Source organism: Neoarius graeffei, chromosome 7 (genome assembly GCF_027579695.1).
Source record: "Neoarius graeffei isolate fNeoGra1 chromosome 7, fNeoGra1.pri, whole genome shotgun sequence".
In the NCBI taxonomy this organism is placed as follows: Eukaryota; Metazoa; Chordata; class Actinopteri; order Siluriformes; family Ariidae; genus Neoarius; species Neoarius graeffei.
In genome coordinates, this window is record NC_083575.1 from 23,875,382 (window position 1) to 23,901,061 (window position 25,680).

Below are 25,680 nucleotides of genomic sequence, written 5' to 3' on the forward strand. Positions count from 1 at the left end.
AACCGGCACACTTTCTTTACATACAAGACAAACTGCACAGTCCTTACACTGAATGAAAAAATAATCGGTGGTCCACTGTTCTTTAAAAACTCTGCACTCTGTCAGCTTTTCGCTGACCGCTAGCCATTTTGCTGTCCTGAACACTGACAGTTCTCTGCGCGTGCGCTGCCTGTCACTGCTTGATCGCGAGCATATGACGAAAATTTGGAAAATATGAATAGTTCATTTTATAACTAAATATCAATTTTAATTGATAAAATCAACAAAATACAAGATGCAGACATGTTGTTATTTGCCAAAAAGCAATTTTAAAAAATAGGCCATGACCACTTTTGGGGATTGCCTCATAGGGCCGGTTCAAGTGGTGGGGGGCAGAGGGGCTGGGGGGCCGGTCAAAGGGGGGTGGCGGGCTAGAGTCGGCCCGCGGGCTGTAGTTTGATGACCCCTGGATTAAATCCTCACCTCCATCACACAAACATTTCTACATCTGACTTTAAAAAGGGACACGCCTGGAAAACTGTTGTTGTTTTTGAAATAAGATATGGCAGCATGATTTGTGGATGTACTGGGCCTTTCAAAGCGAACCGTTACCTTCCCAGGGTCTGGTTGTTCCAAACATGGTTATTTTAATCTGTTAACATTTCTTGAAGCTAATTTAAGGGTTGTTTTACAATCAGGGTACAACGTTTGTGTCACAGGGGTCCAAAATTCAAATTGCTTCAAACTGGTTCTTGTAGCAGTTTTTAAGTGAAGGACAAGTTAAAGAACAGATTTCAGGTAATTTTTTGACGTGTGTGTGGTAGTTTTGTGTAATCTGCTATAAGATGGGAGAAACAAATGGAGTGATTCTCGGAGAGGACGTTTTTTTTTTTGACAATTCAGAATCCACTACTTCCATAGTGCTTTTAAATATAAGGCTGTAAGCTTTGTGTTAGTTGTCTCTAATATTTATGTCCCAATATCTTGACCACATTTTAGGATGAAAATAATCATTTTAGATATGTTATTTTAGATTGAAAAATTAGCTGTCTCGGAGAGGACATTTTTTTTGACACAATTACATACTAATTTGATCAAAATAGTCTGAAAACTTACTGGCATTCAACATTAAAACTTAACTATGTTTCCAATGACATGGAACCAAATATGTGTTTTATGGTATAAAGAATGATTTAAGTGCATCCCTTTTGGAGCTACCTGTGGTCAAAAAAGCACTTTTTCTAAATGACACGAGTAATTTTGCTAAATATGACATATATTGCCATACATTCACCAAAAATAACGTTCTCGCCAATTTTTTTTTGCATGGTAAATAGAGCTATCACAGAGCTACAATAAACAACCAAATTTATTTAGTCAAGCCTTTTGATATTGAAGATAATAAGTGTTAAATGTGATTTTTAGCTTGCGTACCCTGATTGTAAAACAACCCTTAACTATATCGTTAGCAAACCAATTGGTTTAGAAGAAGAAGAAAACCTTTATTCGTCACATGCACACTTCAAGCACAGTGAAATTCATCCTCTGCATTTAAGCCATCTGAAGCAGTGAACACACACACACACACACACTCAGAGCAGTGGGCAGCCACACCAGAGCGCCCGGGGAGCAGTCAGGGGTTCGGTACCTTGCTCAAGGGCACCTCAGCCCAAGGCCGCCCCACGTCAACCTAACTGCATGTCTTTGGATTGTGGAGGAAACCCATGCAGACACGGGGAGAACATGCAAACTCCACACAGAAAGGCCCTCACCGACTGCTGGGTTCGAACCCGGAACCTTCTTGCTGTGAGGCGACCGTGCTAACCACTACACCACCGTGCCGCCCTAACCAGTTGGTTATGGACTTTAGGAGGAGCCCCCACCCTGCCGCCCATCACCAACAACATTGTGACTGCTGTTGAAACCTTCAGGTTTCTGGGTTCCACAATCTCCCGGGACCTGAAGTGGGAGACCAACACAGTCACCATCATCAAAAAGGCCCAGCAGAGGTTGTACTTTCTGCGCCAGCTCAGGAAGCTCAACCTGCCTAAGGAGCTGCTGACACAATTCTTCTCTGCCATCATTCAGTCTGTTCTCTGCTCTTCCATCACTGTTTGGTTTGGATCGGTCACCAAACAGGACAAGAACAGACTGCAATGGACAATAAGGTCTGCAGAGAAAATTATTGGTGTCAGCCTGCCCTCCATCCAAGACCTGTACCTGTCCAGAGTCAGGAAACGGGCAGGCAACATCTCTGCAGACCCATCACACCCTGGTGTTTAAAGGACATGGGACATGAAACATAAATGCACGCTATATCAGTTTCTTTCCATTAAAAATATGAAATAATTGCATCAGCAAATACAAAATTATCTATTAAATTCAGCAAAATCGTTATATTCGTGATGATTATACGGCATTTCTGCTCGAGCTCCGATATGCATATTTTACAACCGGAAGAGCCGCTGTCACGTGATCATACGTCACAAAAACTTTCGGGTACAGCACAAGCGGGTAGATGAATATGGAGAAGTGTGAATCGTGATGATGACGAATGCGACAAAATAGTTTTTGTGTCTTGGATGACAAGAAAATTGTTTCGTTTTTAGAGTGTTTAACGTACATTGAACATCATGGTGTATTGCGACCTCCCAGTCAGTCAGACGCGCTGTCACTCCTGTTAGCAATGTAGCTAGGCTCAGCATGGCCAATGGTATTTTTTGGGGCTGTAGTTAGATGCGACCAAACTCTTCCACGTTTTTCCTGTTTACATAGGTTTATATGACCAGTGACATGAAACAAAGTTCAGTTACACAAATTGAAACGTGGCGATTTTCTATGCTATGGAAAGTCCGCACTATAATGACAGGCATACTAACACCTTCTGCGCGCTTTGACAGCGCATTGATACCTGCACTCGGAGTTGTACCATTATTTTTTAGACAGGGCGGACGGACCAGGGCATTCGCCCGCCTGGCCGTGCCCGACGAGGAGCGCTCTCGGCCGGCTTGGGAGGCAGACGGCAGCCCCTCCTGGAAGTGTGGTTTTACCATGGGCCTCATGCGGTAAGGATTAGTATTATTATTTTGGGTGTATCAATTATTGATTATCATAATTCTGACTCGTTTCGCCATTTTTAATGTTTTCATCTCGGACTCTGGAAGCATTGTATCTCAATCAATCTCGAAAAATATCAGCAAAAAAAAACCTAGCTTGCAACGGACTTTAGCTAGATCTATGATGAACTTTCAATGTATGATACAAAAATAATACTTCTTTCAACAGATCGTTAGCCTTTGAGCAGAATTGTTTTTAACTTACCAGGAAGTGTTATCGAGCCGACCGCTTTCAGTTTCATGAGGGCTGAATGAACTCTCACTCTCAGAATCATCTGACCCGTCAGAGTAAAGACAAGATCCATGTTCATGTGAATTTCCAGCTATCGGTTCGAATTGATAGGGTCTAACTTCACATCTCTGTGAAACATCGGGAATATCACTGTCGATGGTGTCCATTTCGGTAACCTGTTTACATTAGATTCCCAAGCGCTGGCTCCTTGGAAAGTTTTTTGTGATGTCACGGGTCATGTGACCGCTTAGCTAATTAACGAATCATTGTTTTACGCTGATGTATAAAAAAGTTGAATAATGTGATGATTTTCACATTTTTGACGCCCTGCAGTGATTTAGATGGCATTTCTTACGTCCTTTATACATAATTATACCCAGAAAAAAATCCATGTCCCATATCCTTTAAACTTCTCCCCTCTGGGAGACGCTACAGAACACTGTACGCAAAAACAACCAGACACAAGAACAGTTTTTCCCCTCAGGCTGTTTCTGTGATGAACAGCAAAACCGGACTCAAATATCAGTAACGTCAACTGTGAAATATCTGCACAGTCATACCGTCATTCTGTGCACACTGTATATTTGTTTACTAGTTCATCCTTGCACTATGCTGTCTATACATATATTTACCCTTCTACATGTACATGGCTTTTTGTTTTTGTCTACGCTTTTTATCTATTTGTACTAAGATCGCCAAGTGAAACCGGAGTCAAATTCCTCGTGCGTTCACATACCTGGCAAATCAAGATTATTATTATTCTTATGTCACACCATGTCAAAATCAAAACCCTTCCTTAATTCAACGCACCTCGGCATTTTTTCACTCGGGGTACATATTTCTGTTCCCAAATGGTCGTTTTTTGAAAGTTTAGTTTTCAGATTTTTAGTCAGTGCATTTTGTTTCCACATATCTTAATATTCCAGTGTGAAAATTTCATGAGGTACCCTCATCTGATTCGGAAGATATGGCCTGTTGATCAAGACCACCATTTCAGTGAATTGGTAGGGGCTACGGAGCCGACGCCTGCGTTATACAGTGCTGAGCGTAAATGAGTACACCCCGTTTGAAAAGTAACATTTTAAACAATATCTCAACGAACACAAACAATTTCCAAAATGTTGACAAGACAAAGTTTAATATAACATCTGTTTAACTTATAACATGAAAGTAAGGTTAATAATATAACTTCGATTACACATTTTTCAGTTTTACTCAAATTAGGGTGGTGCAAAAATGAGTGCACCCCACAACAAAAACTACTACATCTAGTACTTTGTATGGCCTCCATGCACCAAGTCTTCTAGGCATGGAATGAACAAGTTGGCGACATTTTGCAACATCGATCTTTTTCCATTCTTCAACAATGACCTCTTTTAGTGGCTGGATGGAGAGTGATGATCCAAAGCATCCCACTTGATCTTATGGCATGAGCATGTATGGTTCTCTTGTATTTTGTTTATTGGCGATGTAGCTGCTGACAGAAGTAGCAGAATGATTTCACAGTGCAGATAGACAATGACCCAAAGCATCGTTTTGATAGCAACCCATGATTTTATTTATTTATAAGTCAAAAAAGTGGAATGATTTACAATGGCCAAGTCAAGATCCACCCATGATGCAGTGCCTTAATTTCAAATCTAAAGGCTTCACAATGCCTTTGGAAGAAAAACAGCTTCACATCATCACAGAGACTCCATCATACCCAACATCAGGTTCTTTTCCATATTACAGACCCAACTTCGGTGTCTGTTGGCAGAAAGCTGTATTTTTTTTTTTTAATTATACCCCCATTCTGAAGTGTGTGTGTGGGGTATACTGGTTTCCGTCCATCCGAAACACCCTTTTTCTCAGCAACCACAAATCATAACTACTTGGTACCAAACTTCATCTTGGGGTTCTATACCATGCATACCGTTTTCTGGTCTGTCACACATCAACTTCTTGTTTACCGACTGAATATATTTAAGAAAAACACAGCGTGGATTTACAAAATTTTCGTCACATTTTTCTCAGCAGCCGCAAATCACAACTGCCTGATATTTGGTACCGAGCTTCAGCTTGGGGTTCTATACCATGCAGACTGTTTTCAGGTCTGTCGCGCGTCGACTTCCTGTTTACCGACTGAATGCATTTATGAAACATAGCGTGAATTTACAAATTTTTCGTAACACTTTTCTCAACAGCTACACACATTGCACACTCTTGAATATGAATATATCCTCATGTTTGTCCTACGATAAACTGAGAAACATCTCTGAGCAGCTGTGTCTGCGTCAGTGACTGTTTTCTCCCGGATCAGTCAGAATCTCTTAGGTGGCAGGGGTTTATATTCCTACGTCATACTTTGTCAATTCGACCTCCTTCGCTACAGACAGATCAAAACCCTAACCGTTATATACAAACTGTATTAAAGAAATGTGACCATAGAGTCTCGAAGATGTTTTGCATGTTTTGGAGCTGTCCAAACATTGCTAAGTATTGGTCTAACATTTTCCAAACTTTATCTGAGGTTTTACAGAAACAACTCCAACCAGATCCAATTCTGGCAGTGTTTGGAGTAAAACCAGACACAATCGAGCTGACAAACAACCAGTATAATATGTTTTGTGACTACGTTGGTACAACGACTGATTTTTGTTAAATTGGGAGAGAGGAAAAACCCAGTCCACTTAAAGTGCATATCACGGGTAAATTCAGGAGCAAGATCAATGTATTTCTCCTATTTTATATTAAACTTTGGTCGAATATCTGTAACATTCGGCATTCTCTGCAATTATTATTATTTTTTTTTTTTACCTTGCGCAATACCAGAAAAATTCATTTGAAATCAAGCCATTTGAGGCGAATTGGTCCGCCTCTGAAAAAACTTGGCATTTGGATTTCCCGGCAAACATTGATTTTCGTGACGTCATCTGCGAGACGCCTCCTTCTGAATCCTACGTCAGCGCTAGTTTGTTTGAGAAAACGACCTGGTGGTTTTCTGCAAATTTCTTCAACGTTATCGTGTAATTGTTAAAATGGTTAACAGAGATGTATCGTAGGAGGGTGTAGCAACACCAATCTTGATGGGATTAGTACTCATCGTTTCCCAAAAGACCGGACAATGAGAGAGAAACGGGAGCGCTTGGTCTACACAGGCTGTGCACTGAAACCGTGCAAAGCTCGCGCAGCCTGCTGGCGCTTCCGCAGGTGACGTCACGAATCTGGCTCCAGACTCACTTGGGATTTTTCCAGACGTGTTTTGTTATTTTATTTTTTTTCTGCTGTAGACAGATGGCCTTGTGCAAAAGTAGCCTTCTGGATGAGTGTGTAAAGGGACATACTTCCATGTAAAAAAAAAAAAAAGAAATTGGTCCAGAATATGCACTTTAACCTCATGTTCTACCTGATATGGCAACCTTTCATCGAGTATTTTAATGAGAGAAACCCATGAGCGATCATTCGCTGTGTCCAGTGATTGTTTTCTATGACGTCCCTTTTTGGCTTTTGTTTTCTCTTTTTTTTTTTTTCTTCATCCCCCGGCATATAATGCTGGGGGATATAGCTATCGCTCTGTTCGTCTGTCTGTAAACATTTTAGTTTCTGGAGTGTAACTCAAAACTATTAGGATTAAAAAAAAAATTTTTTTTCACAAAACTTGACAGTTAAGTGATTTAGAAGCGTTTTGTCTTTTGACGTTTTGGGATTTCTGTGAGGTGTTTTTTTTTTTTTCTTTTTCCCCTCCTCTCTTTCTCTCCACCTGCATTTCCATGGCAACCAATTCAACTGAGAAAAATTTGGGGTGGGGGCCGGGGGTTGAATGATATGTCATCTCCTGATGACTCTTGTTTTCTTTTTTGTGGCGGTGTTGTCTTTTCCTTCCCATTTTCTTTTTCTTGCTTGCACAAATAAATGCATAATAATGTATTCATGTAAAATTTATAACCGTGCCCCCCCCCGATAAACAGAAGTTTAAAAAAAAAAGGAAATGTGACCATAAATCTCTTCTGCTCCTTTCAGGAGGGTCCTCTTCGACCTGTTCTGGAGTGCATCGACCTGCTGAGTGATGGAGAGGATGATGCAGGAGTGTGTACGGTGTGTGTCATACATCCAGGACAGATCAACGAGCAATGCCATTGATAGACCAATATAACATTAATAAACATGCATTGCTTGAGAACGTGTGGTTTAATTACAGTTTACACCCTTTTTTTTTTTTTAAATTAAAAGTATTTAAGTGTATGTAATTGGTGAACCAAATACTCTGCACTTTGCGACTGTCTTACAGTTTATGTTGAATATTGTTTGTATCTACTGTAAGACAAAAATACAAGATAAGAATCAAGGTTGAGTGATCCAAATAGTTTCATTTGTATAGCACTTAACAATAGACATTGTCACAAAGTTGCAAAAACTTTACAGAAATCCAGATGTTGATTTATATTTAGGTCGGTCATGAGCAAACCACAGAGATGACGGAATAGGAGACAATATGAGGAAGTAGACTCGCAGACTTAAAAGGGAACCCATTCGCTTCTGGGTGACGCTGGATAAAAGGATGATGGGTCATTACAGTATCCAGTACAGGTGTAGAAGAGGATTAACTGTTTTGAAAGGATGTTGATTATGAGCATATTGTGAATGAGTTCTGGGACGAGCACAGAACAAATCTTTCCCAGTTAGCTCTGTGTGCGTGCACGCGCACTAGTGCATCTCAAAAAATTTGAATATCGTGAAAAAAGGGGCTTTTTTGGTTTTTTTTTCATAATTTAATTCAAAAAGGTAAACTTTCATTTATTCTATATTTGTTACATGTGAAGTGAAATATTTTAAGCCTTTTTTTGTTTGTTTTAATTTTAATGATTGTCTCATAGCTCATGAAAAGCAGAAATCCGGTATCTCAAATTATTAGAATATTTCATTCTGAGTTTGAGTAAAACAGTATAAATACCGTGTATCTGTCAGTCTAGTTCAGTACACGCAACCACAATCATGGGGAAGACTGCTGACTTGACAGTTGTCCAGAAGACAATCATCGACACCCTTCACAAGGAGGGAAAGCCACAGAAGGTCATTGCTGTGAAAAGGCTGGCTGGAAAAGGTGCGCAAGCAATAGGGATGACCGCAGCCTTGAGAGGCCTGTCAAGAAAAGTCGACTCAAGAACTTGAGAGTGTGTTGCAAGGAGTGGACTGAGGCTGGTGTCAGTGCATCAAGAGCCACCACTCACAAATGTCTTCAGGAAAGGGGCTACAACTGTCGCATTCCTAATATCAAGCTACTCCTGAACCAGAGACGACGTCAGAAGCATCTTACCTGGGCTAAGGAGAGAAAGAACTGGACTGTTGCTCAGTGGGTCCAAAGATCTTTTTAGATTTGGCATTTCATTTGAAATTTCACACTGGACTTCAAACACGTTGGATTCTGTGCCTTTCCAGTCTTCTTCCAGACTCTAGGACCTTGATTTCCAAATAAAATGCAAACTTTACTTTTGTCAGTAAATGGTGTAACTCCTTTCCTGAAGACGTCTGGGCGTGGTGGCTCTTGATACACTGACACCAGCCTCAGTCCACTCCTTAGGGGTGTTCACACGGCACATATTTGCATCGATGCTGCACCGATGTATTTTGTTGCGATATATCTTACACCGGTGTAAATTTTGTGGAGCGTTCACACGTCACAAACCTGCTTACTAGAGAGAAGTGTGCTAGCACCGGTGCAGCCCCACTTGCGGTCACACGGCAGTTTTTGCGACCGTGCTATACGATAGTAATAATGCGGAAATGAAATATGCGCATGCGTGAAAATGTACTTCCTTTTCCCGGTTGTCATGGCATCACCAAGCACCGGGAAAACAACGTGGATGAAGACGTTCGTCAGTAAATGTTCTATTGTTGATATTCGCCATTTTGGAAGTGCAAAATACCAGGATGCAAATTATGCAATGCCCGTATGTAATCAACTCTCCTTACGCGTAGCGAGTCTACCCCTGTAGCGTTCAGACGTCCCATTTTATATCGGTGCTGCCCCGCAAACTAGCATTTACTCCGGAGTAAATTTCTTAAACCACCTCCCGAGCAGGGTTAGATTTGCACCGGTTTAAGCAGCTTTCAGGGGCTACACCGGTATAACCTTGTACCGTGTGAACGCTCTACCGGGGCAGCCCCGGTGCTACACCGGAGTAAAAGTTGCCGTGTGAACACCCCTCTTGTGAAGCTCTCCCATGTTCTTGAATAGACTTTTCTTGATAATCCTCTCAAGGCTGCGGTCATCCCTGTTGCTTGCGCACCTTTTCCAGCCAGCCTTTTCAGCAATGACCTCCTGTGGCTTACGCTCCTTGTGGAAGGTGTCGATGATCATCTTCTGGACAACTGTCAAGTCAGCAGTCTTCCCCATGATTGTGATTTTGTAATTAATTTTTTTTTTCACAAACATTTCTCTCCACCTTTTGCATATTTGGCTCATCTGGCTGTAAGGCCGATGAGGTGTTGCCATGGCGTGGCATCCGTCTGTCGTCCACAGTTCAGTTAAATCGTATCTCCTCTGTCAATTCTCCATGGATTTCCATTCCGATTGTTTTGTTTGAAAGAACTTATCACTTCGCACAAAACTTGGCTGTTGTTTTGTCACATTTTTTTGCTAACGAGTTACTAATTAGGCCAAGTTAACGAATTTTCCAGGCCTCTCACTAGAATTGTATCTCCTCTCTCATTCGATTCCAGTTCTGATCGATGTTTTGGGTAGCTCTTCCTTTGAGGAACAAAACTTGGTTGGTTGTTGATTTTCCTGCTTTGTTTATTTTCAGTTAAATTGTGTCTCCTCCCTCAGTTCTCTATGGATTTCAGTTCTGATTGTTTGTTTTATTTGAAAGAACTAGTCCTTCTGTACAAAACTTGGTCATTGTCAATTTTTTTTGCTAACAAATTAATCAGGTCAACTTAACACATTTCCTTCTGACTAGTGCCGCTTTTCCACTACCAACGCGGCTGAGTTGGGCTGAGCCGTGCCGTGCTGAGTTGGGCTGAGTGGAGCTGAGTCGGGCTGTTGGAGTTGCATTTCGACTACAACCGCGCTGAACCGTGCTGGCTGGAAGTGGGTGGACACATTGGGTGGAGTTAGCGAAAGTGGGTGGACATCAGGTGATGTCGTTAGGCGGCGCAAACAGTGACATCAGTGATCTTTTAAGCGGTAGTCTCACGACCCGGAGAGTAAACAATAAACATGGAGGACATGGAGTCGTTAGTGTTGCTGGTCTTGGTGCTGTGGCTTGTTGTCACCGACAACGCCAACAGATACTGGCAAGAGCGTATAGATGAGGCGAGGCGCATAAGGCTTCATAATTCTCGTAATTCGTAATTCTCCTTCTTCCGGGTTTACAGTGTTTACAGATCCCAGCGTGCTCGCGCGGCGTGTGTGGGCGTGTGAGGACACTCCTCCTCACCAATCAGTGCACAGGGGAGTGTCTGCTCACGCCCCCAGCCCCACTCGGCTCGGTTTGGCTCGCTTCAGCCCCACTCCAAAACCGTGTGAGTTTTGGGGGCTGAGCAGGGCTGAAGCGAGCTGAGTCGTGCTGTTCTTAGATAGTCGAAATGCGAGCCGTGTCGGGCTGAAGCGAGCTGAAAAAGGGTAGTGGAAAAGGGCCATAGGATTGTATCTCCTCTCTCATTTATCATGCAAATTCAGTTCTGATCGACATTTGTTTTAGGTAGATCTTTCCTCGGGGAACAAAGTTTAGCCCTTTTGTTGATTTTCCTCTTGTAAACAATTTGTCGTGGAGGTTGGTCCTTTCTCACGTTGTCACATTTCAGTTCTGTTTGACGTGTTGGTCGTCATGGTTGTTTTGATGGCAGGCCAGATGAGCTACTATGTCCTTGACGTTCTGGTTTCGAATCACTCGAGTCTAACTCGAACCCTTTTTTCTTTGTCAATACAGTGTGTGTAAAAGCGTCTTTAGAATAATCATCTTATTTTCTCCCCATTTGAAATGAAACTGCTAGATTGAGGATCAGGTGGACAGACAGAAGGCCCAAACCGCTTCCACCTTGGACAGACTGGCTCGTCAGGTAGCTGTGGAGAAACAGGAGCGGGCAGAAAAGTGCAAAGCCTTTAAGGTCTGTACTTGCGAATATACATATATAAACAATTCGACTTTACTGACAATTTTACTATGCATGCGTTGAGCATGTAGCAAGGGCCATGCTTGTATTTGCCCTTTAGGAGAAGATGATCTCGCAGCAAGCTCACGGCCGTCGTGAGTTGGCAGTGAGTCGATGCAGCAATGAGGACAGCAGTGATGCCAAACGCTGCGTGGACATCTGGCTGAAAATGCCAGGTCGATATTACCTTCCATAGCTTCCAGAACGTTTGTGGAGAAGACTTGTGTGTGGCATTGTGCAAAACAAATTTCATGGAACAATACAACATGCTGAAGATATGAGTTTTGTGTAAAGCAGAACATGACCTGGAATTTTTCATTCAAGCTGCTTTTCCCCTTAGGATTAACGCCTGGTAGCATCAATACCGGAATGGGTTGGAGGCGCAGATCTGCTCCCAATCCCTTGTTAAGGTCCACCCCTCAAACCTGCCCTGTCATTAACTGTGGACGGGTATATGAGAACATCCCTCTGCTTGAAGGTCACCTTAAAAGGTAGGAGATGTATATGAATTGTCTTACTTCCACATGTACCTGTGTTTACTTGCTTACCATGAACTGGGCTTACAGACCTGTATGAGTCGAAATTCTGCATTTTAACATCGGAGTACGCTAGTACGAGTTATTAAAAGGACGTTGCAGTGGATGCAGTCGAAGTCACTGTGCCAGCACTTATCAGGTCTTGGAGATCTGTTGCCATGTTTAATTGGAACGACTGTCACGAGATCAGAAAAAGCAGCTTTAATCGCATAACATCGCTCAGTGGAAACACAGACCGTGCACAATTATGTTTTGTCGTCTTTTTACCTCGCCCGCGACGGAGTAAGTGGGGCGAGGTATTGTAATCAGTTTGTTTTTGTATGTGTCTGTCTGTTAACAATGTAGCGTCTAGACGGTTGCACCGATTGACTTCAGATTTTCAGAGTAGGTCCGTAGATTACCTGATTTAAATTTTGGGGGTAATCGGGTCAAGGTCACCAGAAAGGTGAACCTTTCGGTCAAAATAACACTTTCCATTATAGCTCAAAAACCATTGCCGATAGTCGAATGTTTACAATTATGAGCATATCGGAACTCCCATATGGCCTTTCATTTGGCACCTTGAAAGGTCAAACCCAAGGTCACAGATTTTCAGAGGGCTGTAACTTGAAAACGGTTGATGGCAGACAGATATTTAGCATTATCAACTTCTAGGAAGTGCCATATGGGCTTTCATTTGGCACCATGACCTATGACTTTGAAATGTCAAACTCAAGGTCACGGATTTTCATAAGGACTATAACCGGACAGCTGATGATTGAGAAATATTACCATTATCAACATATAGGTATAAAATAAGTGCTGCCGGGTGAGGTTCGTTTTGCCTGACAACACTTGTTGTGGCTTTTTTTTTTAAATTTAATTTTGGATAAAATTGCAACAGAAATCCGCCTAGAGAGTTGTGTAGGTGTTGTGAACTTGCTGATATTAACTAAAGCCCCACCCCTTTCCTCATCTCTCATTAGTAATCTTTCGGGATTAACAAATTATTCGCCGAAGTCAAGGTTATTATTCACTCGTATCCACTGAGCCTGAGGCAGATAATTGTTCTACTATAAATTAGGGATCGACCGATATGTTTTTTTTCAGGGCCGATACCGATTATTATGGAATTGGGATGCCGATAACCGATATGTGCAACCGATAAATGTAAACATTATAATTCACATGAAATTAAACATAACACACACTGACACAGACCTTCATATCCATGAAATGTATGTTTAATTGTAAAATTGAACATGAAATTTTGTGCAGGGAGATGCCAGCAGCATTTGTACAATAAAGTCAAACATTAGTTAGAATAAAATGAGAAATAAAATAATAAAATATTCACCATTAAAAAAATAAATCACTCCCTACTATATTACAGCTCACCATTTTCAGTGGAAAATAAATTAAAATACACTCTGGATTCTGGATAGAGAAAGTGAGAACGGAGTGTTAAAAGCCCTGGTTAAAAGGAGCGGCTGCTCCTTTAAGAGTATATCGCTTTCCGAATCGGAAGCGCTAGCGAGGAGAATCACTTGCGCAAGAATACTAGTGGAGTACATTACAGCGCAATGTGAAGTAGCATAAGAACATTTAAGAGTTTAATTGATGTATTTCGTTCATTACCGTTTATCCAAGCAAGTGTGCATCCACGACACAATTAATTACTGAGCCCACAACAAGCGTCCTGACAAACTCCCTACAGTATTACACAGCCTACTAGCACCATATCACACCTGGCTTGTTGAAATGTTCAAATAGCGCTTTATAAAGTTACCTAACATATACAAGTGCAATGCGCTTTTTGAGCACGAGTCACGTCATGAAGTTTACTCATCACCATAACAAATAGCCAGTAGGCTTGCGCTAACCTACAGAGCACAAACACTACGTTTTATTTCATCTTCCCTTGACCACCTCTCTGTATGGCTGTCATTCTACTGTTCGAGTAGAACTACTGACACATTCACAACGTTTCCAGACGGGGATTTAAAAATGACTGCAGCCTACGCTATGCTGGGGACTGCTTACTATGGACAACATTACATGTAGTTTCAGCGAGACTAGTTGGTTGTAGGCTAATTCAGGTGCTTCCTTCCGTAAGCTAAGTTTGCCTGGCTACACATGCAAATGGACAATTTTAACGAGTAGTAGATGAAGAATGTAAACATATAATGATGTTGTGCTTTTGCAACTTGTGTGTTTGTGACTTATTGCGGCAAAAGCAGCGTGTCCTTACCATGAAGTGGGATCTGTTTCTTCCCGAGTGCCCGTACGGCCGCCTTGAAACAGTTCACAGCGTTTGGCTACGCGTGTTGATTGACTATATCTCTTGTGCCAAACAAATCAGATGTTGTGGTGGGCGGGACCGTGTTCTTGAACTCAGAGAGGCGAGTGCAGGAAAGGACGTGCAGTGACGGTCGCGTTAGGAACGAAATGGCTGCAAAAAGGCATGTTATCGGCATATCGGTGGAAATTATGGCCGATACCAATAACCCTAAAAATGTAGAATATCGGCCTGATATATCGGCCAGGCCGATTATCGGTCGACCCCTACTATAAATACACAGGTGGTTATTTTTTAAAAAAATTATTAAATTATTTCAATCTTCAAAAGCGGCATGCAATTGTAATAAAGACACGTACAGATTTGTGTCACTTGACTACGCCGAGTCACATAAAATACTTTGTTTTGAAATGGATAAAATAAATCACAGGTCCACCTTACCTGTGAATAGGTTTAGGCCAAACTTCGTAGCATCTTTAGTGCTTTTAGGAACAGCATTTTCTTTGATAACGTGTAATTCTTCCTCACTTACGGCGACGAAGCGAATCGGAGCCATTTTGCCGAGTTGCTAAAGGTGATTATCGAGAATTGGTATAAATACGAGGAGGCGATTATAGGAAATCGCGTGCGCTGATTGGGCAAGAGATTCTGACTATTTCTCGATTAATCACCTCGAGCGACTCGGCAAAATGGCTGCGACACCGTAAGTGAGGAGGAATGACAAATTCATCTAATCTCATCTCATTATCTCTAGCCGCTTTATCCTTCTACAGGGTCGCAGGCAAGCTGGAGCCTATCCCAGCTGACTACGGGCGAAAGGCGGGGTACACCCTGGACAAGTCGCCAGGTCATCACAGGGCTGACACATAGACAACCATTCACACCTACGGTCAATTTAGAGTCACCAGTTAACCTAACCTGCATGTCTTTGGACTGTGGGGGAAACCGGAGCACCCGGAGGAAACCCACGTGGACACGGGGAGAACATGCAAACTCCACACAGAAAGGCCCTCGCCGGCCCCGGGGCTCGAACCCAGACCTTCTTGCTGTGAGGCGACAGCGCTAACCACTACACCACCGTGCCGCCCGGAATGACAAATTATGAAAGAAAATGCTGTTCTTAAAATTACATTTACGTGCCACTTTTGAAAATTTCTATTTTTTTTTTAATACAGTTTTTAAAATAATCACTCATGTATTTATACAAAAACAATTATCTGCCTCAGGCTCAGTGAAGATCAGTGAATAATAACCTCGACTTTGTCTCATGTATTATTCACCGAGCTCGCCTTCTGCAAATGATTGTTAAATTGGTCGAGAAATTCAGACAATCAGCGGTGCGCAATTTTCTGCAATCGCCTGCATCTTTATATTAAATCAGAAATCTACCGTGTGGGGCTTCATGTTGTTCCTTTTCAGAGGTTGGTGGGTCTAGGCTTATATGGCCAAAGAATGTAAAAATGTCCTCTAGAATGTTGATATTTTGTCTAGTTGTGGTTTGTGAGCTGTTACAAGTCAGTACGTTCCGAAATACACACGCTAATGCTCTTCTTTGTGTTGAACTCGTAGATTTGACCACTCTCCGTGTGACCCCACCATCACGCTTAAGGGCAGCCCTGCTTCTGTGTACGCCTGTGTGGCCTGTGGTCGTCATTTTGACACCAAAGAGCGTTGGAGAATGCATCTAGACTCACAGGTTTGCCTTTCTTCCATGATGCCTGTTTAATTTGAAGTACTTCAGAATGTTCCTTTAAGATCTCAGGACCGCTGAAGCGAAGCTGTTGTGTTTCGTTGCCACTGCAGTTGTCGTCCACAAATGCTGGTGGTCATGACAGCTCTCAAACCTGCCAGTTGATTGTTTGCTTCGCTTGCCCTGGCTGTTTCCTCCTCTTTAACAACAAAGATGAGTGTCTCCAGCATATTGCAGCCAAAAACCACTTCACTCAGTCTGCCGCTCTACACGGTCAGTGATGATGCCTTGCTCCAAACTCTACTCAGCCTTTTACATCGTCAGTGGAAATGTTCATGAACGTTTAAAACTCACTTTTATGTTGGCTGTAATATTTTCGAAACAGAGATGAAGTCATCAGGGCCAGTTCCAGTTCCACGGTATGCAAAGAACCGGCTAATAGCTTTATGTAAAGATACTGCGTTTAGAGTCAAATGCACAGTATGCTCAAAGGTGCTTGCTTCACACATGGAAGCCAAGGCTCACTTCAAGTAAGTGTTTGTTTTTACAGAATAAATATAAAATCAGTAGCAATGACAAAGCATGCACGTTTGCAATGGAGTCTTAAGCATTCTTATTCACAGGGTTCCCGCTGGCACTCGTCATACTAGCAGTTCACAGTGACTAATCTATTCGTCATCCTTATCATAAGTCATCTTTTATAGAAATCTCTCCACTTGCCGAAATCCAACCCCAGTGAAGAGACGGCAGGAAGCCAGAGTGTAAACAATGAGCAGATGCATGTGACCAATAAAAATCAACTACACATAATGACCAAATGAGCGCCAAGCTTTTAACCAATCGCAGTGCGTCTTAATCGGCCTGGTGTGGCGGTGTAATTATCTCTGTGGGAACCGAACAATGGCGCAGTCTAAACTGGCGACATGTTTTGAGTGAGCTGCTTCAAGCACCGAAGATGATTTAAGGCCTGAAACAGCCACGGTGGAGGCACACTCAGAGCCCCGACTGTCCCTGCCCGGGCACATCAGACAGTGTTAGTAATATAGAGGTCGGTTTAAAAAAAAGAAAGTGAAAGTGCCATCAGCTGGGAAGTGACTGAAGGGAGCCATGTTTCAGGCTGCATGGTGTGTTGAGTCCCCATGGCTAACGTATGATGAAAAACAGTGTCATTCTGTGTTCGGTTTGTAAATCGACGTGAAATTCGAATTCCTTCACTGTTGGTTGTTCCAAGATTCTTCTCGAATCTGTTCAACTGTAAATTAAGTTTTGTGTTGAAGTAAAAGGTAAGGAGAGTCCTAATACCGCTTTTGAATAATTCCATGCTAAAATAACCTTATGTAAGCTCAAACAAAAGAGGTTTAGTTTAGCTTGATGGTGCACAGGGTGTCGAAAAATTAAGTCTTTCTTATTAGAGGCTGGAGTGGAGCCCAAATTGTATATGTAATGGAGAGGCCGAGCCGTACGGTATCTGTACACATATTTGAATTGTGCCAGTTTGGTTGGTATAAACCTGCATCAAGTCCGCTTTGGTAAGTCCATAACTAAGAAAAAGTGAATAAGAATACTTTGACTTGATCTTTCAAGGAAGAAAGTGGAGAATATTTTCTCAGAACCCAGCGGGGAACCCTGTCATTCAAATTAAACATGAATAGTGCGCAAACATCCTCAAGCTTACAGTATATTATTCCAGTTTTTTTACACTATGTGGTGCCCTTTCTGCTCTCCCAGTGTGCACTGCAGACAGGGCTGTGCGATTGCACAAGCTGATCAAAGTGTGGCTGAGGTCATGAAGCAGCTGCTAGTTTTGAGCCAGTGCTCTTCCTGCTCCAAAATCTTCTTCTGCCAAAGACAAATCGAGGAACACCGAGAACAAACACAGCATGAAGTGGAGATGATCAACAGCATGGAACGAGCCCTCCTAGTCTATAGCAACTACAGCGAAATCCGACACAGCCTCAAGGATACCGTGAGCCACCACTCTAAACATGGCAGCGCAACTGCATCTTCATCGCGTAGGGATAAAAACGACCGTCTTTGGTCCCCTGCCAAGCGGCAGAGACTCTCCAGCTCAAGTCCTCAAGCGAAGTGTGATGGAGCCTTGAGTCTTGCCTGGTTCTGCGAGTGTGGTCTGCAGTTCCTAGACGAGGATCAAGCCAGTAAGCATCTTCTCGCAGCTAACCAAATCTTTCACAAGTGTGCCGTGTGCGGTAAGCTCATGGGCGAATTGTCAATAGCTCGTTTACACATGAGTAGGTTCCATGGCGGTGCTCATCTCTCGAACTTCCTTTTCCACTGCAAGCTGTGCAAATTGGATATGCCACGGATTGAGGACATCCTGTCACATGTAGGAGTTTCCCATCAAGGCCACACCTACTATGAAGAAAGAGAAAAAACAAAAGTTGAAACCTTGACTTGTTCTTCTCAGAAGCCATCCACTAGGGTAGACAGCAGGCCTGCTGCTTTCCCTCCACGTGATATCCAAAGCAAGGAACGGTGGCTGTGCCGAATGTGCGAGGACATATTTGACTCTGAAGCATTGGTGCTCAAGCATTGCAGCGATGTAACCAGTCACAGCTTCCAGAGGTTCGCTTGTGGCCACTGTCCACAGAAGTTCTTCAAAGAGACGACCCTCCGCCGGCACTGTGCTAACGAGCACAATAATCAGCTGCTCCTTCGCTACTTCTGTGGACTCTGCGACAGCATGTTGTATGACTCTGAGCAGGAGTTCCTCGAGCACTATGCCAGCTTGCACAGCAAGGATTACCACCACTTGGAGAAATTAGAGAATGGATCTTTTTCGGTCCCAGAGAGCTCTGACGAGATACCGACAACGAGTAAAGGCCTTCCTCAAGTCTGTCCGTGCATGGGCTCGCAAAAAGCCAAAGAGGAAACCAAGTCCACCTTTACAAGGTGCATGAAGCAGCTGGCCATAGAAGGCAAATGTGGATACGTATGTCAGCAATGCACAGCCAAGACAAGCTCTTATGCTGAGATGAAAACACACATGCACTTGAAGCACGAGGCTCTGGGCAAGGACAAGAGCTTCTGTGTCGTCTGTGAGCCTTGTTCTGAGAGCCACAAGGATGTACCCGCTTTCCACTCGCATTACCACGCCCATCACTGCTTATTGGAACCGTGTATATCGTCTCAACGTGGTGTATCGAGCAAGGACGAAACCTTGATCACGAAGATCCTGAACGCTGAGGAAATCTCTGCTGCAAAGAATGGTGAGGTTTATCTGAGAATCTCTTCATGTTTTCAGAGTTATTGTCAGCTTTTCTACGGTTATTAATAACTCTGAGGTGTCACGAAGTAGGAACAACTCCTTATTTTCCTCCTTGACCTGTTTCCTTTTCTAGCTGAGGAGTTCCAGGATGTTAAGACCGCCATTGCTTCAAGCACCATCTCCCAAGATAACAAGGGTGACTTTGCAAGAATCTACTATTTCTGGTCTTTTATGTTTTCATGCTGTCTTTGGATGTACATGAATCAGTATTAATATGCATGTGCATTCAGAGAAGACCTTTTGTTTCCTCAGATGACTTTGATGAGGAGATTAAACTGGCTTTGGCGTTAAGTGCTGAAGAAGCGAAGAAGCCAACAGCGTTTGACCAGGGTGGGTCAAGTCGTGATTCTTTTCAACAGTTGCCTCAATGTGCACATAGATCCTAAAAGTGTATGACCGAGCTTGCATTTGTTAATCAGGTGTTTATTTTTGCTAGCTTTGTGTCCCTGAAAAGAGGTACCAGCATAACCAAGAAATCAACTTGGTAAAATCACACTGGGCTTTTAAAGGGAAAGAGAAGCTTGGGTGATAAGGAGCACTATTTGAGGCCTTGTTTACACGGTGTGATGTTTGGGGCTGTCTGATAAGTGTCTTCAGTGTGACTGTGACTAGAATGTAGCGCTTAGCATTCTTTGTCTAAAGGCAGTTGTGGAAAATGTCACATTTCAGGCAAGTTCCTGGAACTCCGATTGGTTGGGAAGTAGTCATGTATATCCAACTGAGGGGAGAAGCCATGGCCTAGAGCAGGGGTGTCAAACTCAAATTCACAGGGGGCCAAAATTAAGAACTGGGACTAAGTCGCGGGCCAAACTCAATATTTATTGAATAATTAATTTTTTATTGAATAAAACACTGTAAACAAACAAGAAATAAAATGTGAAATAAAACAAATGCATTTCTGTTTATACCAAAGAAATCCAATAGACTACCTACATTTAATTTAAAAAAAACTTATTATTTTTTTTTTTGCAGGCCAACAACCAAAATTATAATAAGTGCCTTCAATGAAAATCATTCAACTATTAACAGTTCATGGAAAACCAATCTTTGCTATACGGTCTGACATGGGCTACTCGCATTGGTTCGAGCCAGATACTTGGCTTCTCTTCTTAGATGCGAGCATATCAATGTCTGGGGTTAAGCTCTGAGCTGAGGAAATCCTCAGAATTGAGTGAAGGTGCTCATCTGAGAGGCAACTCCTGAGTGGCGTTTTGTTCATCTTCATCAAAGAGAACAGTTGCTCGCACAGATATGTGCTGCCGAACATAGAGAGCGTTTGAGCAGCTTGCTCACGAAGTCGTGGCATTGTTTCGGGGAGGAAACGTGGAAACTCTGCGGCACCCACAGTGTCATACTTTGACTTGAGCGCGTCACTACATTGGAGTTCAATCAGTTCCATTTGAATGTTGGTTGGTGAGCTTTCGATGTCAACCGTAAACGGATTATTGAGCAGTTGAAATCTGTATTTCTGGGCTTCAAAATCGGCAAATCGTCGGGTAAACTCGGCGCTGAGTAAGCTGAGTTTTTCAGCAAACTGTGCGGTTGGCACCGTGGCAGGCAAGATCTGGTGTTGTATTGCTTGGCAGCACGGAAAGTGGCCCATATTTCTGCCCAGCAGCTGAGTTTCCCACAGGCGCAACTTGGTCCTGAAAGCCTTGACAGCAGCATACATATCTGTGATGATGTGGCCACGCCCCTGAAGCTGCAGGTTGAGCGCATCAAGGTGTTTCAGGATGTCACACAAAAATGCCAGCTCACACAGAAATTTTTTGTCCCTGAGGCCTGTGGTGTCTTTTCCTTTGCTCTCCAAAAACTGGCAGATTTCCTCATGCAGCTCAAGAAACCTGTTCAAAACTTTCCCTCGACTTAGCCATCTCACGTCAGTGTGGTAGGGCACGTCTGTGTATTCAGAGCCAGTTTCATCAAGGAAGGACTTGAATTGACGATGATTCAGTCCTTTGGCCCTTATGAGGTTCACCACGCTCGTCACGGTGCTCAACACATGCTCCATTCGCATGCTTTTCCCGCACAACGCTTCCTGGTGTATGATGCAATGGTACACAGTAAGCTCACCTGCTGCATGCTCCTGCATTCTCTCCCTAACCCGGCCCACCAGTCCGCTCCTCTGTCCGCACATCGCTGGCGCACCATCTGTGGTCAGTGACGCGAGTTTCTCCCAAGATAGCCCCATTTCATTAACACACTTGGCCACCTCTTCAAAAATGTCCTTCCCCGTGGTTGTGCTGTGCATCGACTTTATTCCCAAAAGTTCCTCTGTAACGCACAGATTAGAGTCCACTCCACGGACGAAGATTGACAGGTGCGCAGTGTCACTTATGTCACTGCTCTCATCCACAGCAAGGGAATATGCCACGAAGTCTTTCCCCTTTTCCACCAGCTGCTCTTGCAGGTTGGTGGCGAGCTCACATGTACGCTCAGCTATGGTGTTTCTGCTGAGGCTTACGTTTTGAAACGCTTGTTTTTTTTCTGGGCACACGATATTGCACACTTTCACCATGCAGTTTTTAACAAACTCTCCCTCTGTAAAGGGTCGGGCTGATATAGCGATGTCTTGTGCAACAGTAAAACTAGCTTTGACAGCAGCATCGCTTCGTGACTTTGCTTGGATAAACATAGTTTGTCTTGAAAGCAGACTTGTTTTCAACTCCTCTACCTTTTGTAGCTTGAGTTTTGCATCCAGATTCTTGTATTTGTCTTCATGTTTAGTTTCGTAGTGCCGTCTTAAATTGTACTCTTTAGTGACAGCCACGGTAAATCCACACACCAAGCAAACAGGTTTGTCCTTGAATAATATGAACATGTAATCATTCTCCCACCTATCTTGAAAAGTCCGATTATCAATCTTTCGCTTCGCCATTTTCGAGGAAAGTTTGTCTGGTTGCATGGATACGAATTTGTTTGTGAACAGAAAAGGCGGCAATAACAATGCAAGGCATTTTGGGATTTGGAGTGTTATCGGCATGATACGCTGAATGTATAGTATGTAGCGCCGATGCAGCGATGGGCCGCACTGCTGATGTGCTGAATAGAACACTGGCGCGCCAGCTCCAATACGGATGCGCTGTATATAATACGCGGCGGGCCAGCTATAATACGGATCTGTTTATGACCTCGCGGGCCAAATTTAAGTACCTCGCGGGCCAAAATTGGCCCGCGGGCCTGAGTTTGACACCCCTGGCCTAGAGGTTAGAGAAGTAGCTTTGGGACCAAAAGGTTGCTGGTTTGATTTCCTGGACCAGCTGGAATGGATGAAATGCCCTTGAGCAAGGCACCTAACCCCCAACTGTTCACTGGGTGGGGTGTGTCAGGGTCCTGTTGTATGTTGCTCTGGATAAGAGCGTCTGCTGAATGCCTATAATGTAATGTAACGATCAAGCTCAAGACCTGAATCAGATGTTTTTGCGATAAACAACCAAATTTGCAGGTTCCTGGTTTTGAACTACTCCAATATAGCTTTCAGCGTATGCTTCGGGTTTTTATCCTTTTCCACCAGAGTCTGAAGTCTGGACCAGGTTTTCTTTTGTTTTCCTGTATTTGGCTTCATCCCTCTACCCTCAAACCTGACCAGTTATTTGTCCCTGCTAACGTAAGGCATTCCTACAACATGATGCTACCACCATCATGTTTCACTTTGCTATTGGTGTGCTTCTGAGGGTAACTGCTTGCACCAGGACTAATTTAAGGGGTTCACAGTAACAGGGTGAATACTGTATCAATATCAATAACCATTTTATGTTTTTATGTGTAAATATTTTTGCCATCTGTAGTGACACCACCACCCCCGGCAGCATTAATATCATGAGCTATTTTGTGTAGATTCATGACATATAGTCCTAATTAAGTCTGTTTCAGTACTAGGTTGTAATAAAAATGTGTTAAAATTCAAGAGTTGCAAGCCATGGTAGAAAGTGCGAATGACAGACTTGCTTGACTAATCATAGAAAAACTACTTGCAAACAGTATAAACTTCTTCTATTTTCCACCAAGGCTTAGTGGTATGTCAGCAATTTTTTAATAATTGCACATCTTCGGATCTCTAGATAGAAAGTGGACAGAACTATTTATATTATATGGACACGAGTGTTTTCCTGGGAAATACACCACTCATATTTTTCATACGTGCTACATCCGGGACATGCAGAACCAAAACCATAACCTAGATCTCTATATGTCACTCGATGATTTGTTTTGATAAATTTGTGTACTTTTTGTTTGTGTTTTTTTTTTTTTTTTTTTTAATTAGATAGAAAATCACACGTTAGCTTGAAGATATGAAGTTTACCTTCTCGTGTTGAAAAACTCACATTTTTCATCCAAAATACATCACGGATCTGAGTGACATATTTAAATAATATTGGCTGGCATTGAGTGGTATATCAGATATATTCCATTCAGCTAGCATGATACTGAATGAGGCAAAGGCGAGTTCAATATCACGCTAGCCAAATGGAATATATCTGATATACCATGACAAAAAAAACGCTATTATCTCATCTCATCTCATTATCTCTAGCCGCTGTATCCTTCTACAGGGTTGCAGGCAAGCTGGAGCCTATCCCAGCTGACTACGGGCGAAAGGCGGGGTACACCCTGGACAAGTCGCCAGGTCATCACAGGGCTGACACATAGACACAGACAACCATTCACACTCACATTCACACCTACGGTCAATTTAGAGTCACCAGTTAACCTAACCTGCATGTCTTTGGACTGTGGGGGAAACCGGAGCACCCGGAGGAAACCCACGCGGACATGGGGAGAACATGCAAACTCCGCACAGAAAGGGCCACGGGGCTCGAACCCGGACCTTCTTGCTGTGAGGCGACAGCGCTAACCACTACACCACCGTGCCGCCCAACGCTATTATTATTATTATTATTATTATAATATATAAACACACTTCCAGTTTTTTGATGTATGTTGGTATGTTTTTCTCTTGTAAACAGAGGGGAACCATCAGGGCCTTCAGAGAAGGCCCAAACATATCAGCATTTCAAATGTTATATTTAATTTCTTTCATTCTTTAATTGCTTTCATAATTTCATTATAATTATCCTCTTCTAATTCTAATTTGGCCTTGCTTTCTATTAAATTTGCTTCTGTAATGAAAGGGTTACTGTCCTGAAAACAGCATTAAAATCGAGTTATCCAGTGAGATTTTTTTGTTTGTTTGTTGTCTCTAGGCTGAGAAGAGTTTAGATCTGGCTCAGTCATTGGTTAGGACTTCACTGCCGGGACAGAAGGCCATGGCAGTGTATGTTTATGTAGGAAGTGACAGATGAGTTAACCAATTAGATTTTGATTTATAGTGGAAGGGATCACAAATTTATCGCCTTCGGCCTTCTCGAAGGTCAGCGCTAGCTTATCCATGAGTAGGCGCCGTCAGCGCAGCAGTGAAGTCACCTTCCAGCCGGTGTAGCGTTCATCAGTAGTGTTAGTGAATGCTAATAAAGCAGTCAAGCTAGTGCTATCGAGAGCAAGTAGCACAGGCTAACGACTGAGAAACTAAGATTTCTGTCTCCAGACTCTTCTTCCACGCTGCACGTTCGCTACAGTATTTTTCACTCAGACTTAAGTATTTATTTCCCTCTGGAATTTACTGAGTTACTTTTAAAATCAACATCAACAACTACACATAACGGAGCGACCCGACAGCCTGCCGCTAATCCCTTACAAAATCCTTTACCCTGTTGCTTTTTTGGTGTCCGGCTAAGTCTTTGCTGAGCTGCAATCCCAGCTCTAATAGTAACGGTTCGCTACTGCTTGTAAACATGCGTGAAGAATACCTAATGAGGTTTTGGCAGTCTTTCGGGTGTTCAACGCATCTTTAGTTTATTTATTTAGTGTTTTAGTTGTAGCATAGCTAATCCTAGCACTGGATTAGCTTAGTCTTTCTCTTTCCCAGCGAACAAAGAAATGCTTCTGTGCATGCGCACATGTGAATACTCACATCAGGTCTGACGTGTGACGTCATGTTGTCTTGACAACCATGCAGTATTCTAAATCATGTTCAATGCTCATTCTTCATTGGGTAGAGTGACACAGTACATGTAGGATAAGCGATATGTGAACAATATTGCATGCTATCGAACCAAATGAATGAAATCTGATAGAAGGTAATAGAATACATGGTTTGTTTTTTTTTCCTCCATGGAAAAAGTGTCCTGTGTGTATAATAATTCCCGATATTTCACTCCGATGATGTCACTCCCAGTGTTTTCCGGCTGACTAGATGCATGTTGTCAAAACCGGTTCAAAATTAAAATTCTTTTAACTTGTGTTTCTTTGGGGTTTTTTTGTGTGGATGTGTCCATGTAATATAAAGAACATTACAGGATGGAGCAAAGATATGAAGTAGGGCTGTGCGATATGGGAAAAAATGAATATCCCGATACATTTTCTCCAT

The 25,680-nt window shown here is 42.7% G+C and overlaps 1 protein-coding gene across 2 annotated transcripts in view; it reads left to right on the plus strand.

The window, feature by feature from the left end:
- The window catches only part of znf451 (zinc finger protein 451), a 30,643-nt gene that overhangs the window by 2,609 nt on the left and 2,354 nt on the right, over window positions 1-25,680 (plus strand). The window contains exons 3-13 of one of the 2 annotated variants that reach the window (XM_060925417.1): window positions 7,330-7,404; window positions 11,305-11,418; window positions 11,525-11,639; window positions 11,804-11,954; window positions 15,847-15,973; window positions 16,081-16,240; window positions 16,353-16,497; window positions 17,696-19,194; window positions 19,327-19,389; window positions 19,506-19,583; window positions 19,690-23,893. In XM_060925417.1, the coding sequence (XP_060781400.1) occupies window positions 7,330-7,404; window positions 11,305-11,418; window positions 11,525-11,639; window positions 11,804-11,954; window positions 15,847-15,973; window positions 16,081-16,240; window positions 16,353-16,497; window positions 17,696-19,194; window positions 19,327-19,389; window positions 19,506-19,583; window positions 19,690-19,703 (2,541 nt within the window). In that variant the 3' untranslated portion in view covers window positions 19,704-23,893. Of the gene's footprint in view, window positions 1-7,329; window positions 7,405-11,304; window positions 11,419-11,524; window positions 11,640-11,803; window positions 11,955-15,846; window positions 15,974-16,080; window positions 16,241-16,352; window positions 16,498-17,695; window positions 19,195-19,326; window positions 19,390-19,505; window positions 19,584-19,689; window positions 23,894-25,680 lie in introns of those variants that run through there. The other variant, XM_060925415.1, reaches the window with a different exon arrangement.